This window comes from Phascolarctos cinereus, unplaced genomic scaffold (genome assembly GCF_003287225.1).
Source record: "Phascolarctos cinereus isolate Bilbo 61053 unplaced genomic scaffold, phaCin_HiC Scaffold_726;HRSCAF=1367, whole genome shotgun sequence".
Classification (NCBI taxonomy): Eukaryota; Metazoa; Chordata; class Mammalia; order Diprotodontia; family Phascolarctidae; genus Phascolarctos; species Phascolarctos cinereus.
Window position 1 is genome coordinate 415354552 of NW_027556098.1, and position 17342 is coordinate 415371893.

General features: G+C 40.9%; 1 protein-coding gene across 1 annotated transcript; it reads left to right on the plus strand.

Annotated features, from left to right (window-relative positions):
* Positions 1–1417: 1417 nt before the first annotated feature.
* LOC110220039 (olfactory receptor 5B12-like) lies at positions 1418–2338 on the plus strand. Its single transcript, XM_021003887.1, has one exon. The coding sequence runs from the start codon at positions 1418–1420 to the stop codon at positions 2336–2338; it is 921 nt and encodes a 306-aa protein (XP_020859546.1).
* Positions 2339–17342: the final 15004 nt, after the last annotated feature.

Consider the following 17342-nt stretch of genomic DNA (forward strand, 5'->3'; position numbering starts at 1 on the left):
GTGATGGTAGATTTACTTGCCTACTGAATGAACTATGGTGAATAATCACCATCTTTTCCCTTTTAAATAAGTGCACTCTTCTTTTCCTTTAGTCTGGGTGTCATAGTCAGACCACAAATGCATCATCTTTCATCCCAAGCACAGCTTTCTAGGAGGTACTTCATCAAACTGGAGTGCATTCAGAGTAGTGTGACAACGTGAGTGAGAGGTCGGGAAACCTTCCTATTGAAAATTGGTTAGGGGAACTGTTTTTTTTTTTTTAATTTATCAAAGATATGTCATTGGGGAAGAAATAGCTGTCTTCAAGCATTCGAAGAGCTGCCATGTAGAAGAAAGATTATAGGATATAGATCTGGAAAGGGATTATTATTATTGTTATTATTAATTAGATTCTCTAGTCAGGTCATTTCATTTTATCAGTAAGGAAACTGAGGTGAAGTGATTGGCCCAAGTTAACATGGATGGCCAAGATAAGATTCAAACTAAGATCTTCCAATTCCAAACCCAATGTTCTTTCTACTGCGCATTGCTACTTCATATTTCTTTTGTATGGCTCCAGGGACATAATCGGATACACATTTATAGAAGGAAGATTTTTGGCTAGATATAAGGAAGAATTATAAAATGGTAATACAATTCCAAAAAATGAAATGTGCTAGCCCTCATCACTTCAGGAATCCAAGCAGATGACTGTGAGGGACATGATTGTGAGGGACATGCTGAACCAGGAAGCGGCTGGGTTGGAGGTGAGTAAGGCTGATGCCAAGAGGAACTGGGAAGTGCACTGTTGAGTGTGCTGAACTCCCATGGCATCTCCTCCCTCTGTTATGGAGGTTGAGTTTAGGCTACTGCCAAGAGGTAGTGCGAAGTGCCAACAAGGTGTGCTGAATACCCAGGGAATTTCCTCCCTCCAGGGGGCTCTGCCTGGGGAGGCAGGCTTCTCACAGGGGATGATAGGGACAGTTCTTCTGGTATCAAGTTAGTTGAAGCAGAGCAACGCAGAAGGCAGAACTAGCTTCTAGGTGCTTAGTCGCTTGAGCTAATGGCTGAATAAACTGTTTGAAATTCCACTTCTCTGTCGACTCCACTCCTTCGTTATCCGGGGATGCCCGAAGACTGCAGATGAGTATGACCCAGGCAGCCCTCCTCGAGTGATGAGGACGTTACAGATGACTGCTTGTTGCAGAAGCCTACCATGTGTAGGAGGGGTAGGGGATATGATATAACGCTGAGCTCTTCACAAGCTCTGAGAGTCTACATTGTAGGGAGGACTCTGTTTAAAGGGGAGGGAGTGAACAAAAATACCTTCCACCTCATAAGATTGTGATGTTCCTGGACCTTCATTTCCTTCCCAGAATTCTAATGCAACTGTTCCAGTCGATCCCCTATGGCTGATGGACTTCTCATAGGACAGAAAATGATCAATTGCACCAGGGTTCCTGGGTTCATTCTCCAGGGCTTCTCGGTCATTCCTGAAGTGCAGACTTTCAGTGTGGCTATCTTCCTTTTCATCTATATATTCTCTTTGCTTGGGAACATCTCCATCATCACAGCAGTGACTCTAGATTCTCATCTACACACACCAATGTACTTTTTCCTTAAGCATCTGTCATTCATTGACTTGTGTTCCACCTCCACCACACTGCCCCAGGCACTCTTTGCCACCCTGGCTGGCTCAGAATTCATCTCTCTCCCAGAATGTGCAGCTCAACTTTTTGTTTTTGTCTTCTGTGGAGCTACTGAGTGCTTTCTCATCACTTCCATGGCCTATGACCGCTATCTAGCCATCTACCAGCCCCTGACCTATGGGGCCACCGTGACCCAACAGTTCTGCTATGCACTGGTGGGTGTGGCCTGGGTGAGTGGGCTCCTCTTCTCCTCCTTCCACACAGCCAACACCTTCACCCTCTCCTTCTGTGACCCCACGGTGGAACATTTCTTCTGTGACATCCCACCACTCTTACGATTGTCATGCACTGATCCTCACAAACACGAAGCAGCTGGCTTTATTGTTAGTGGCTGTGTCATCATGAGCTGCTTTGCACTTACTGTTCTCTCCTACATCCGGATCGTAGCCACTGTGGCCCATATGAAGTCAACAGAAGGTCGTCAGAAGGCCTTCTCCACCTGTTCCTCCCACCTCATCACAGTAGTCCTCTTTTATGGGACTGGAAGTTCAGCCTACATGAGGCCTGCTAATGGCTACTCCCCACTTCAAGGACGCCTGGCAGCCATATTTTACTCCATCCTCACCCCTACCATGAACCCCATTATCTATAGTATGAGGAACAAAGACATGAAGGCAGCCCTAAGGAAGCTTTATGTTCATGGACCATGATGAAACTCACAGTCTTGGGAAGAGAGAGAAATTAGGTCTCCCATAGCATATTCTCATAACTCTTCCTGTGAAGTGGCCAATGTTGTACTCTGAGAATTGCCACTAATATAGCTTTGTGATCTTCATCAAAATGTTTCTTCTCACTGGGTCTCAGTTTCTTCACCTGCCAAATGGAAATAAGAACCCTTGCTCTTTAACTCATGGGGACTTTATAAGGATAAGACTTCAAAACATAAAGGATGCATTATTTCCTAAGAAGCGACATATTCCAGTCTGTGTAGATCACCACCTTTCCTTGTTATAGTTGACAATCTCTATGAGTTTCTGTGGCTTAAAAAATGTTTTTTTTTTCAACTGTGAATGATTTAGCTATTCTCAGCAATACAATGATCCAAGACAATTTCAAATGACTGATCTACTCCACTATCCATTATCCACCTCCAGAGAAAGAACTGATGGAGTCTGAATGCAGACTCAAGCATACTTAAAAACAACAGAAACAGAAACAAAAACTTCCTTTATAATTCTTGTGGGTTTTTTGCTTTGTGTTTTCCTTTGAAACATGGCTAATATGGCAGTTTTGTATAACTGCACGTGTATAATCTATATAAAATTGCTTGCCTTCTTACGGAGGGGGGAGGTAATGGAGGGAGGGAGAGAATTTGGAACTCAAAAATTTTTAAAAAGGAATGTCAAAACTTTTTATTTACATTTAATTGAGAAAGAAAAAATGAAAAAAATGAGATTTTTAGTGGGAATAATCACAGGCTAGTTACATGAACTGAAGAAAGAAAACCAACAGTTGAAACATGGAGAAGAAAGAATTTTAAGTTCAAATGCGGTATATCTGTAACCCCAGAAGTATCATTAACTGATGACTATTTCTGAATCTTCACCCTTCTTGACCTCTCTGCAGCCTCTGACACTGTTAATCCCCCTATCTCCTTGACACTTTCCTCCCTTTGGGTTTTCATGACACTACTCTCCCATGGTATTCCTGCTACCTGTCTGACCACTCTTTCTTAGCTTACCCTATTGGCTTTTAATCAAGATTATGCCTGCTAACCATGGCCATCTTCTAAGACTCCAATCAGCTCCAATTGATTCAATTATCCAAACTGATGATTCCTAAGTCAGTTTTCCAGCCCTAACTTCTCTTGACCTTCGGTCTTGTATTTCCAACTCTCTATTGGACATTTGGAACTGCATATCCCACAGACATCTCAAACTGAACATGCCCAAAACTGGACTCATTGTCTATTCCCCCAGACCCTCCCATCTTCTCAACTTTACTATTATTGTAGAAGGGGCCACCATCCTCCTAATAATCTAGGCTTGTAACCTAGGCATCATCATTGATTCCTCATTGTCTCTCACCAATATCCAATCAGGTGCTAAGGCCTGTTGTTTCCACCTTTGCAACATTTCTTGGATTCACTCCCTTCTCTCCTCTGACACTCCCACTAGCCCATGAAGGTCTTCATTTTTCTTCTCTCCAGTTTCTCCCTATTCCAGTTCATTTCAATTCAATAAACATTTATTAAGTGCCTAATTTGTTCCAGGCTCTGTGCTAAGCACTCCATTCAGCTATCAGATTGATCTTCCTAAAGTCTAACCTCTATTCAATAGACTGCAGTGACTCCCTGTTGCCTATAGGATCAAATATGAAAATCATCTGTTGGCCTTTTGAAGCCCTCCATTAAAAAAAATGGAAATACTTGCATGGAATAACGAAGAGTGAAAAGAGCAGAACCAAGGGAATGTGACATATAGTAACTGCAATATTATTTTAAGAACAACTTTGAGCAACTAAGTCATTTTGACTCTTATAAATAACCAAATGAACTACTAAAGGCACATGAAGGAAGACACTATCTGCATCCAGAGAAAGAAATGATAAATAGGAGTGTGTACAGAATGGCTTTACATATATATGTATTTATGTCTAATGGTAGCCATCTGAGGGATGAGTGAAGAAAAAAAAAGGAGAAACAAAGAAATTTACACAATTACTTTATTATATATTGATAAGGAATAGCAAGTTGTATACAATAGATTTGCAATTTCATGTGTAATCACCCTTTTTATTATACTATGTTATGGAAATGCTTGTTTTATTCCATAAATTTAAAATAAAATAAATTAAAAAAAACAATAAAGACAATAACTACAAATAAATACAAAGTGCTTAAATACCAACTAGTTTAAGGGAGATGCCACTCACAGTTGGAGGGGTCAGGAAAAGTCCATGGGTTTCAAAGTGAAGCTTGAATTGCATCTTGAAAGAAGAGATGGGTTCAGTGAGGCAGAGGTGTGGATGGCCAGTGCAAAGGCAGAGAGCTGGGGGCTGATCAGAATCAAGGAGCTTATTTTGACATCCAATCAATTTAAAGTTCCCACTTCGTCAAAATTACGGTAGCTGTAGTATCTGGACACCTGAGTCATTTTCCCTCCTTTCTCCCTCAGCTCTCATGCCATGCTCTTATGGGTGAGTCCATTTTCTGCTTATTTTAAAATATTAGTTATGATTCTTCTTGCCTCTATCCTTTTCCTCCTTTATCAAAATGGTCTAGTTGCAACTAGACTCGTCCATACTAAACACAGAGCAGCAGTATCATTTCCTGCAACATCGCCATTTCAGGGCTGAGGAGGGAATAGAAGCCAGTTTCCCTTAAGTGATGAGGTACGTTGGACTTTCTTTCTTTGAACCTTACATAATTCTCATGGTGGATGGCATTTCTGACCCCAGAACTCTATTTGGGCTCCAACTGCTGGCCACAATAATTCATTAATGAGAAAGCATTCCTTAAACAGTTACAATGTGCCATGCACTGTGCTGAGCCCTGAGAGTGCAAACACAAACAAACATGACAATACTTGCATTTAATGAACTTATAATGTGGAAAGACAAGGTTTAAAAGGAGGGCAAGAGAAAGGGAGAGGGATATTGCTGAGTGTTGAACTTAACCTGGAAGTGAATTGAAGGCATGTTCTGTAAATCAGTAGTTCATCACATCAGCGTCCAGGGACCCAGGGTCACAATTCCAGTAGTTCCAGTGTGAGGGCAGGGGGTCGTTGTTGAGTATCATTAATTTAGAGTCAGCATGGGCAAATTCACTTCTCTAAGGACAATAATTAAAAATCATAGTTAGAAAGCACATAGCACTGTAAGGTTTGTGGAGCACTTTACAAATCATTTGATCCTTACTAAAACCCTGGGAGGTAGCTGTTATTAACCCCATCATACAGATGAGGAAATGAAGCAGATAGAGGTGAAATGACTTGTCCAAGGTCACACAACTAGTAAGTGTCTGCAGCTACATTTGAACTCAGGTTTTCTTGAATCCAGGTTCGGTGCTCTATCCACTGTGATGCATATCTGCCTGTATAACAGCACCAGGTAAAGAGAGAACTAGGATCCAGTGGGTTGGCGAGAGTAGTTATAGCTCTACTTGGTACAGGTGCCAAGCTTGGCTTCTGCCAAGGTGATCTTTCCCCCATCTCTAGACTTTGTGTTTCACTGAAAAATGCCCCACTCTCTTTCAGCACAGAAATGAAAGCCATCCACCTTCTTGCATGTCCCTGCTTTACTTTAATTCGGTAACTCATCAGTGATACGGAACGATAGCAGTCAGTCCTGAGCTGAGGAGAGGCATGACACTTTTGGCCCACTGCTCCCACAGATGCCTTTCAATTCCCCCCCCCCCACCCCCGCCCCAAAGGGTTTCTATTGATGAGCCTACGTAGTTACAAGGGTCGTCTAATCCAACCCCTTGTTTTCAAATGAGGGAATGGAGGCTCCGAGAGGGATTGTGACTTGTTCTAGGTCCTACAGCAGCAAACACCAGAGATGGGCGTTGCTGCTGGTGTCAAGGTCACACCTCTACCCCCTTTCTGTCAAAGTCGCCACATCCAGGCTATAGGGAAGTGACGGTCACACCCTCCTTCCTCCCCCCAGGCGAGTTGGTGAAAACTAATTAGGTTTACAGCCTGCTGATTATATTCATTGTCGGGCTTTTTATTGTCTTGCTGTGGCTGTGTAGGCATTTCCCTTCTATAGGATTCTCTGTGACCCCACTTGGGGTTTTCTTGGCAAAGATACTAGAATGGTTTGTCATTTCCTTTTCCAGTTCCAGACAAAGAGGGTTAAGTGACATAGCCAGGGTCACGCAGCTAGTTAGTGTTTGAGGCCAGATTTGAACTTAGGTCTTCCTGACTCCGGATCCGGTGCTCTATCCTCTGCTCCAGCTAGCTGCCCAATGACTCCTTATCTAGTGACTAAAAACATGCCCATACCTCCCTGATTCCTGAAACAAAAAAAACCCTGACTTGAGCCATCCCTTTCTGCTAACTCCCAGCCTGTATTTCTTCTGCTTTTCCTGGCTAGATTCTGTGAGAAGGCTGTCTACAATAGGTGGCTTCACTTCCTCTCCTCTCAAGCACTTCTTAACTCCCTAAACATTGGCTTCTGTTCTGAAATGGCTCTTAATTGATCTCTTAATTGCCAAATCCAGTGGCCTTTTCTCAATCCTCATTCCTCTTGCCATCTCTGCTGCTTTCCACAGTGTTGCTCACTCTTCTTTTCAATATTCTCTTCTCTCCAGGTTTTTGGGCCACCATTCTCTCCTGGCTCTTATCCCCCCTCTCTGACATCTCCTTCTCAGTCTCCTTTGCTGGATCCTCCTCCAGGTCAAGCACACTAACTTGCATGTCCCACAGAACTCTCTGCCTTGGGCCCTCTTTTCTTTTCTCTCTGTACTATTCCACTTAGTGATCTCATCACTCCAATGGATTTTGTTATCAGCTGTCTGCTAATGATTCTCAAATCTGACAATCCAGCCCTTAACCTCTCTGCTGAATTAACTGCCTTTCAAACAGCTCAGACTGGACACCCAGTAGACAGACATCTTAAACTCAACATGTCCAGAGCTGAACTCAGTATCTTTCACACTAAACCCTCTCCTCTTCCTCATTTCCCTGTCACCATTGAGGATAGCACGGTCCTCCCAGTCCCCAAGGCTCACTACCTAGGTATCAGCCTTGACCCTTCACTAGCTCTCACACTTCATATCCAATCTGCTGCCAAGACCTTGTTGATTGTATCTTTGCAGTATCTCCCAGATGTGCCCCATTCTCTCCTCTTCTAGTGCTACTATTAGATGCAAGTCTTTATTCCTTCATTCCTGGACTATTGTAATAGCCTGCTGGTGGGCCTCCTGCTTCATGTCTCCCCCTAATCCAGTCCATCCTCCATTCAGTCACAAAAGTGACTTCACTGAAGCACCAATCTGACCATCTCTCCCCACCTTATTCAGTAATTCTCTGTCACCTCCAGTATCAAATACATAAAAAAAGAAAAACTGTTTGGTATCCAAAGCCCTTCATAACCTACCCCCTCCTTACTTTCGCAGTCTTCTTATACCTACCACCCTCACATACTCTTCCATCCAGTGACACTGGTCTCCTGGCTATTCCATGAACAATACACTAAATATCTCTGCTTTGGGTATTTTTTTTTCTGGCTGTCTCCATGCTTGGAACACTCTTTCTCCTCATCTCCACCTCCTGCGTTCCCTGATTTACTTAAGTCCCAGCTAAAATCCAACCTTCTATAGAAAGTCTATCCCAATCCCTCTTAATTCTAGTGCCTTTCACTTTTACAGTGGAGGAGAAAGGGGGAAGGTGAGAGGGAATGAGTGAATCTTATTCTCATAGGATTTGGCTTAAGGAGGGAATAACATACACACTCAATTGGGTATGGAAATCTATGTTACCCTACAGGAAAATAGGGGGGGGAAGGGGACAAGAGAGCAGGAGGATGATAGAGGGGAGGGCAGATTGAGGAAGGGGGTAATCAGGAGCAAACACTTCTGAGGAGGGACAGGGTCAAAAGAGAGAATAGAATAAATGGGGGGCAGAATAGGATGAAGGTACATATACTTAGTTTTTCACGACATGCCTACTATGGAAGTGTTTTGCATGACTACACATGTATAACCTGTATTGAGTTGCTTGCCTTTTCAATGAGAGTGGGTGGGGAGGGAGGAAGGGAGGAAATTTGAAACTCAAAGTTTTAAATGCACATGTTAAAAAAATTGTTTTCACATGCAACTTGGAAAAAAGAAATACAGGAAATGGAGTATAGAAATCTATCCTGTCCTACAGGAAAATAGAAGGGGAAGGGGATAAGAGAAAGGGGAGTGAGATAGAAGGGAGGGCAGATTAAGGGAAGGGGTATACAGAATGCATGCCATCTTGGGGTGGGGAGAGGGATGGGATGGAAAGAAAATTTGGAACTCAAAATCTTGTGGAAATAAATGCTGAAAACTAAAAACAAAAAAAAGGGGGGGGAAGAGTGATATCACAAGTAAATTAGAAGAACAAAAAAAAAATTCTAGTGCCTTCCCTATTTTAATTGTTTCCCTGTTTATCCTGTATATGCTTTGTACATGTTTGTTTACTTGCCTTTCTGACTAGATTTCAGCATCATCAAGGGCAGGGACTGTCTTCTGACTTTCATTGTATTCCCAGTGCCTGATAGGTGCTAAACAATATGTTTATTGATTGACTGACTGATAGTCTGAAAAACTTACTAGCTATGAGACCCTGTACAAGTCACTTACCTTCTTTGTGCCTCAGTAGCTTTGGAGGAAAGGATCCTGGCTTCACAGTATGCTTATCCTCCTATGTGGGTAACGAATAATTACTTAAACTTTCTGAGCCTCAGTTGTCTCTTCTATCAATTAAGGGAACTGGAGCAGATGACCTCTGAGGTCTGGCCTACCTCACTTTCATCATTTGAGCATACTTCTCATCTCCATAGTCCAGTCAAATTAGAGTTCTGTTATTCCTCCAAAATGTTCCCTTTGCCCTCATGATTTCTTGCCATTCTCTGTACCTGCCTGGCATGTCCTTCCTCCCCTTCCTTGTTGTTTATTTCCTGGTTCTTCTGGCTGTTGTCCTTTGTACTTGAAGAGGACCCAGAATGATGTCATTATGCCAGGGTCAATGGACATTGTGGTTTATCAGAGCATTGTGAGCTCAGATGGCTCTGTCATAGATTGGGCACAAATAGTTCATATGAGCATTTAAGATGGAGATGTCTCTAAATTTGGTCATCTCACATTACTTTTGAGTTACTGTTATTCAATTTTGCTCATAGAGCATAGAACCTTCTTTGAGTGGGCAGGCCATGATGAATGACACTGTATCAGTGTATCCCATGTCTTAGAGAGACCTTGAGAGTGCCCTTATTTCACTTCTTTAGACCTCCACGTGAGCCCTGGCCTGGTGTGAGTTCTCCATAAAATAGTCTTTTAGGCAAACATATGTTTGGCGTTTGAACAATTTGGTCAGCCCAGCTGAGTTGTGCTCTCTGCAATAGAGTTTGAATATTTGGCAGTTCAGCTGGAGGAAGGACTTTGGTGTCTAGTACCTTATCTTGCCAGGTAATCTTCGGATTTTCTAAGACAATTCAAATGGAAGTGATTCAGTTTCCTGGCTTGGCTCTGGTATATTGTGCAGGTTTCATAGGCATACAATGAGGTCAGCACAATGGATCTGTAGACCTTCAGTTTAGTAGGCAGCCTAATACCTCTTCTCTCTGATACTTTTTTTTGGAGCCTCCAACGCTGAGCTAGCTGTGGCAATGTGTGTGTCAATCTCATCGTCTATGTGTACATCCCTGGAAGATATACTGCCAAGGTATATGAACTTATCCACAGTATTCAAAATGTCTCCATTTGCTGTAACTGATGGTTCCATGTATGGATGGTGCACTGATGGCTGGTGGAGACCCTTTGTTCTATTGGTATTAGTTGTCAGGCTGAAATTATCACAAGTGGCAGAGAATCAATCCATACTTTGTTGCATCTCAGCCTCAGAGACTACATTGAGTGCACAATCTTCTGGGAACAAAAAGGCACATACCAACTCTCCTCCACTTTAGTCTTGGCTTGTAGCCTTTTCAAGTTAAATAATTTACCATCAGTAGGGTAGCTGACCTTGATGCCATTTTCATTTTCCATGAAGGCACCCAACACCATCACTAAAAACATCATGCTAAAAACCATGGGAGCAAGCACATGACCCTGCTTCACTCCATTGGTGACTGGGAAAGTATGAGAGCATTGTCCATTATCCAGAACCCATGCAAGCATACCATTATGAAAATGGTATACAATAATGAACTTCTTTGGGCAACCAAATTTTGCTCATCTCCCACAACCCTCACAACTGACAATATCGAAGTCCTTGGCCAGATCGACAGTACAGACCTTTGTTCTGCTCCTGACATTTCCCTTGGAGTTGTTGGGTAGCAAACTGTAACATTTTATCAACCATTCCTCAGCTTTTTCTGAACTTTCAATGACTCTCGGATAGATGACCATCTTCTAAGGGAAGGATCAGCTGCTTAAGAAGGACTCTGGTAAGAATCTTGCCAGCAATGACTAAGAGACAGACCCTTCCCCCCCATTACCATAATTGTCACAGGGCAACCTGTTTCCTTTTTTTTATGGAGATGGACAATGGAGGCATCCTTGAACTCCTGGAAGATAATCTCCTCTTGCCCTATAACCTGGAAGATTTCAGTCAGCTTTTGTATGAGCAGTAGACCCCCGACTGGCAAATCTCTGCTCGAATAGAATCAGCATCAGGCACTTTGCCAGATCAGAGGAACCTAATGGCATTTGAAACCTCTTCTTCCATTGGAGGTGTGTCTAAAGAAGGATTGACTTCAACTTGAAGTATATAATCAACTGCTTCAGCATTGGTTGGTGACAGTCTGTTGAGAATGCTGTAGAAGAAGTGTTCAGCCTGTCTCTCCAGGATCATGTCTTTGCCACTAATCAGTGTGGCTCCATCAGCGCTGAACAGTTGGGATGCACCATAGGTGCACCATAGCCCATCAGCTGCTTCCAGGGCATCATCAAAGTGCTTTGGATTATCCTTATCAGTGTAAAACTGAACTTTACTACTGTTTTGTTTGTTTGTTTGTTTGTTTTTACTGAACAAGAATCCTGTCTCTTTCTGAGCTTTGCTTGCACTTTACTTTTGATGGAGTTAAATGCTGCCTTTTTAGAGATGGATGAACTATCCTGCTGGTAAACCCTGTGGAGTTCTTGTTTTGTTTTGGTTTTTATTTATCAGTTTCTGAATTTCCCTATCATTTCCATCAAATCAATCTTGATGTTTGTGAATGTTCTGGCTGAGATGAGTAAACGCATCTCTGAAAGATGCACACTTTTTTTCAGCTCCAACTGTGCTTCCACAAATGTGTGTTGGCTCAGCTTTTCCTTCAAGTTAGCAACAAACTTTGAAACCCTCTAATCTGTGGATATTAAGTGTGCTGGTAGTCATCTTGCCTGGGAGCTGCTGATGTTTTTGAATGTGAATGCTTAGCTTGGAGAGGATAAGTCTATGATCAGTTCAGCACTCTGTGCCACACATCGCCTTTATCACTCTAACATCCTATCTGTCTCTTCTCTTTACATTGACATAGTCTATTAAATGCCAATGTTTGCTGCGAGGGTGCATCCACAAAATTTTATTGTGTTTTGGTAAATGGAAGACAGTATTGGTGATGAGAAGGTCATGAGATGCTCAAGTCTTCAGTAATATGTGACTGTTGCTATTGCTGTTTCTGACCACATTCCTCCCAAGGACTGGTGATGGCTCAAAATGCAGTTGATGACCTTGGAATATTCAATGTCTAACCAACCTCTAAGTGTTCCATAGAGCCTGCTTTCACCACATTTGTGGCCCATTGGAACAAATTGTTCACATCTGCCCATCCTACTGGGGGAAGTCTTCACATGGTTGGGGTAGATACCTGTCTAACTCACTGACAAGTTTGAGGCCCATCACTTACCCTCAACTTGGGTTAGCTGGCAATACAATTTTATTGGGGTATAGCTGCTGCACATGCTACAGTTTCTTGGAGCCATAGGTGAAAGTTGGGTGGTGAGTGGATGTGGGAGGTGTAAAGCATCCCTGAAACAAAAGTGCTTAGCAGTCTTCACATCAGAGATATAAGTATGCCCTGAATACCTATACATCCTGCTTATTTTTATTTCCTACACATTATTCAAAGGATAATTAAAATTGTCCTTCCAGGAAGCCTTTCTTGGCTCTCCAGGTTAGAAACAACCTCCTACCTCCAGACTTCACACATCACTTTATTTTCTATTACTCTGAAGCAAAATAATCAAAACATACAAACTAAAACCAAGCCCTCTAATGTTTCTTATGTTATTTGTTTATCTGGGTATTTCATGGCAACTGATGGTACAATAGATGGAGTGCTGGGCCTGGAATCAGGAAGACATTAATTCAAATCCAGCCTTAGACATTTTCTAACTATGTGAACCTTAGCAAGTCACTCACTTAACCTCTTTTTGCAACTGTAAAGTGGACAGAATAATAGCACCTACTTTGCAAGGTTGCTGTGAGGATCAAACAAGATAATATTTATTAAAAAGGGAAAACAGTGCTTAGCACATAGTAGGGCTATAGAAATGCTTCTTGGCCCCACTGGCCTCTTGACTCAAAGATGATTGATCACAGCTAACTTTCCATTTCTCCCCAGACCCAAACCTCATTCTCAGAAGGCACTGGACCCTTATTTTATGATTATTATAGTGTAAAGAGCAATAGATTTTAATATTTTTTAAAATTTATTTTAAAATTTCAGCTTTGTTTATATGGATTGTTCTGACATTAGAAACACTAACCAACTACTCATGCTTTATTGGAAGTATCTTGTAAGAAAGTAAAAGGTTAGGAGTAGCTAGGTAGTGTAGTAGATAGAGTTCTGGCCTTGGAGTCAGGAGGACCTGAGTTCAAATCCAGCCTCAGACACTTGACACTTACTAGCTATGTGACCCTGGGCAAGTCACTTAACCCTGATTACCTCACCAAAAAGCAAAAAAAAAAGTAAAAGAGTTATGTAAAACTAATACTACAGTAACCCCCATTGAGAGGGTATGCAACATGATTTGGAAAACTTAGTGTATTGAAATTTGCAGGTGAAGAAAGAAAGACTGATTTTGATATATCCCCCATCCCCCTACCCCAACACTGATTACTGAAGCAGCTTTTAAATGTTAAAAAAAAAAAAAAAGAAAATTTTTTGAAAGATCAGGTCTAGCCAAAGAAATGATTTGAGGTGTTTTTTTTTTCAGCCAATTGCTCTACTAAATGACTTAAGCTTTGCTGTAATGTTCTTGCTATTCAATGTGTAATGATACAGGAAAGAGGTTGAAATGAAGTGGTGGTAATGCAGGGAAGCATTTTAAATTGTAAAAGTAAAAAAGTGCTTTTTTTAAAGTTATGATATTTCTAATTTTGACAAGTTTAATTTTATTTTTGCAGGGAAAATATTTTCCCCTTAAAGTTGTTTCTGAAATGTCAATTTTTGCTTCTCCTTATAAAGTTGTAGCTGTTTAAAAAGCAAAGAAAAAGTGCATGCAACATTTCGTATCTGAAAGAACCATTTCCCTCTCTATACCTCTATTAAAAAAATAACAGAAATCTATTTTCTCTGTATCCCACTCCCACCCCATTAGGGGAAAAAAAAACTACAGCAGACATGCATGAACAAGAAAAACAAATTCCTTCAGTGGCAGTATACAGAAAAGTATATGTATATGTGTATATATCCATATAGGTATTTATACATATGCATACATACACACATATGACTTATTCCATACTCTAAATCTATCACTTCTCTCAGTTAGTTTAAATAAACATTTTTAAAGCACCTATTATGTTCAGGCAGTGTGCTGAGGTCAGGGAATACAAGCAAAGGCAAAAGACCATCCCTGCTCTCAAGGCATTCACAATCTAATGAGGAGACAATATACAAACAAACTTCAAATAAAATGTATTCAGAATAATCAACAAAGATAAGTATCAGAGTTAAGGTGGGAGAGGATCAGGAAAAGCTTCCTATAGAAGGCAGACTTTGGAAGCTGAGATGTGATAGAAGCCAGGGTAGCCAAGAGGCAGAGATGGGCAAGGAAAACACTCCAGGACTGAGGGACAGACAGTGGAAAATGTCCAGAGTTGAAAGATGGAGGTTAATATTCAATGAACAGCAGGTAATGAATAGTACAGTTCATCATCTGTCCTCTGGAATCATTACTGGTCATGAATTTGATCATGGTTCTTATATTTATCAAAGCTGTTTCTCTTTACAGGGTTCTCACATAAATCATCTTCCTGGTTCTGCTCATTTTACTCTTTACCAACTAGTAGAAGTTCCCCAAATTGTTTATTTTCATACTATTGAGTCTATAGAATGAATTGTTCTTCTGTTTCTGCTCACTTCACTCTGCATCAGTTCATATAAGTCTTCCTGTGTCTTTTTGAAATGATCCATTTCCAATTTTTTTACAGCACAATAATATTCTATCACATTCATATACTACGCAGACATTCCCAGGTTGATAGATATCCCCTTATTTTATAGAGGTTTCTCTTAACTATCACAAAAAGAGTTGCTATAAATATTTTTGTAAAGGATCTTTTACCCATTTTTGCTCTCTTTTGAGTATAAATCTAGCAGTGTTATATCAGAGTTGAAGGGGACTCAATGTTTAGTAACATCTTGTGTATAACTCTAAATTGATTTCCAGAATGGCTGTATCCAGTCGCAGCTCTCCAAGCAGTGGATCAATGCTCCTGTTTTCCTACAATCCCTCCAACACTTACCATTTTCCCTCTTTGTTTTGTTTTGGGTTTTTGGTCATCTTTGAAGTTTCAGTTCTGATCAAGGACAAGTCATGTTTTGTGAGATGTAAAAATGAGTACTCTGACCCTCCCCTCCCCCACACACAGCCAGAAAAACAGGTATGTTCCATTTCACCCTTCCTTCCTAGGGTTCTTCGATACCTGTAAGAGTGCCTCATGGTATCTAGACTCTTTGCCATTGGCTCCAACCCCATTGAGGATTTTCCCCTAATTGTGTAGGGTCCATGGTACTCTAGTTTCATGTAGTCGATTAGCAAATTAGCTTTTACAAGGGACTATTTATTTCAAAATTATAATAAGAAATATACAAACATACTCCCCAACACATGAGACATAATACCCCTCTTCACCACCTCACACTCTGAAGAGGAAAGGGAGATTGCATTCATTGGGTACTTGCTTTTTATGTAGCATAACCCCAAGTCCAAAGCCAATTCTCTCTTTGGTCTTCAGTCCCAGGCATGCTGACTTCTCCAGATTTCCCCTCTGGGGTGGCTGGCTGCAATATCCAACCTGGAACTTTGCTCTAAGGCCACCATGGCTCAGTGATTCAGGGTCTGGTGGGCACTACTGTTTGTACCTAGAAACTGAGGACAAACTAAACAGAACAAATAGAAATGCCCCAAGCCCTTTACTGGGAACCAAAGGGAACAACAGAAGGCAAAGAAAGAAATCCTCCTCCAATGCCTTTGGTCAGTACATGACTCCAACATTATGGGTAACTGTGACCTTCACCTTCTCTGGACACCTCTAGGAAGAGCACACAATAAGGAGCAAAAATGTCCTAGTCTGTGGGAGGGGAAAAATTATATGTATGTATACATAGATAGAGGGCACAGGGTGAGTTGAAGATGAAGGGGTGATATCTGGAAAATAAAATTAAGGGGTGAGAGAGGATTATACTGGGAGAAGGACAAAGGGAGAGGTAGAATGGGGTAAATTATCTCACATGAAATGGACAAGAAAAGGCTTTAACAGTGGAGGAGAAAGGGGAGAAGGTGAGAAGGAATGAATGAATCTTATTCTTATAGGATTTGGCTTAAGGAGAGAATAACACACAATGGGGTATGGAAATCTATCTTACCCTACAGGAAAATAAGGGGGGAAGGGGACAAGAGAGCAGGGGGTTGATAGAGGGGAGGGAAGATTGGGGGAGGGGATAATCAAAAGCAAACACTTGTGAGGAGGGACAAGTCAAAAGAGAGAATAGAATAAATGGAGGATAGGATAGTCTTAAGAGAAACATACTTAGTTTTTCACAACAGGACTACTATGGAAGTGTTTTGCATGACTACACATCCATAACCTGTATTGAAATGCTTGCCTTTTCAATGAGGGTGGGTGTGGAGGGAGAAAGGGGGAAAATTTGTAACCCAAAGTTTTAAAAAAGGGTGTTAAAAATAAAATAATAATAATAATAATAAATGTCCTAGTCTGGGCAATCATATAAAAGTGCTATTCATTTGTGAAATGGTAACTATAATGTAATGCACTATTAAACAAGAATTGGCAAACTACACCCACAGGCCAAATGGACCCTAAAACCTACAACTCATGAATTAAGAATCATTTAAAAATTTTTGAATCATTTTATTGAATTTGAATATATATATAAAGACCATTCTTAGCTCATTGGATGTATGAAAACTGGAGGTGAAATACATTTAGCCAACCCCTGCATTAAAAGTTTAGCTTCTTTTTTGATATGAATGCTGCAAAATTAGGAATTTGAACTTAGAGACTTCTGCCTGGGAGATGGCGACATTCTGATTAAAGACTGTCTCACATATTCAAAGAGGTAGATCTTGTTTTATAAAATAGCAATAAGCACTTTGTATTTGGGGAAAGTATGAAAGATCTCAGGAAGTCTCATTATCTATAAAATTCTGTGAAACTCTGATAGATCCTTTAGATTTCTAGCTTTGACAAAGTCATAAAATTTAATGACTGTATGAAAGAAATTGCAAGAATGTGTTTGACTGATGAGAGCCTTGTAAATTCTAATGTAGTAAATTAGTTTACCAAGAAACTAAGACCCCCTATTCCCACTCCCCTAAACACACACTTACAAACATGAAAGGTGAAAGTGGGGATGGCTTAGTAATTTGATTATAGTGTAGAAATGACTTATATGATAAAGTGATTACTGATTGTGAAATCTATGGAGACTAACTGGAAAAATTGTACCCCAATTTATGCATCTCATAGTTACAGCTTTAAGACAACTTTGGAGCTAAAAATCCCAGTT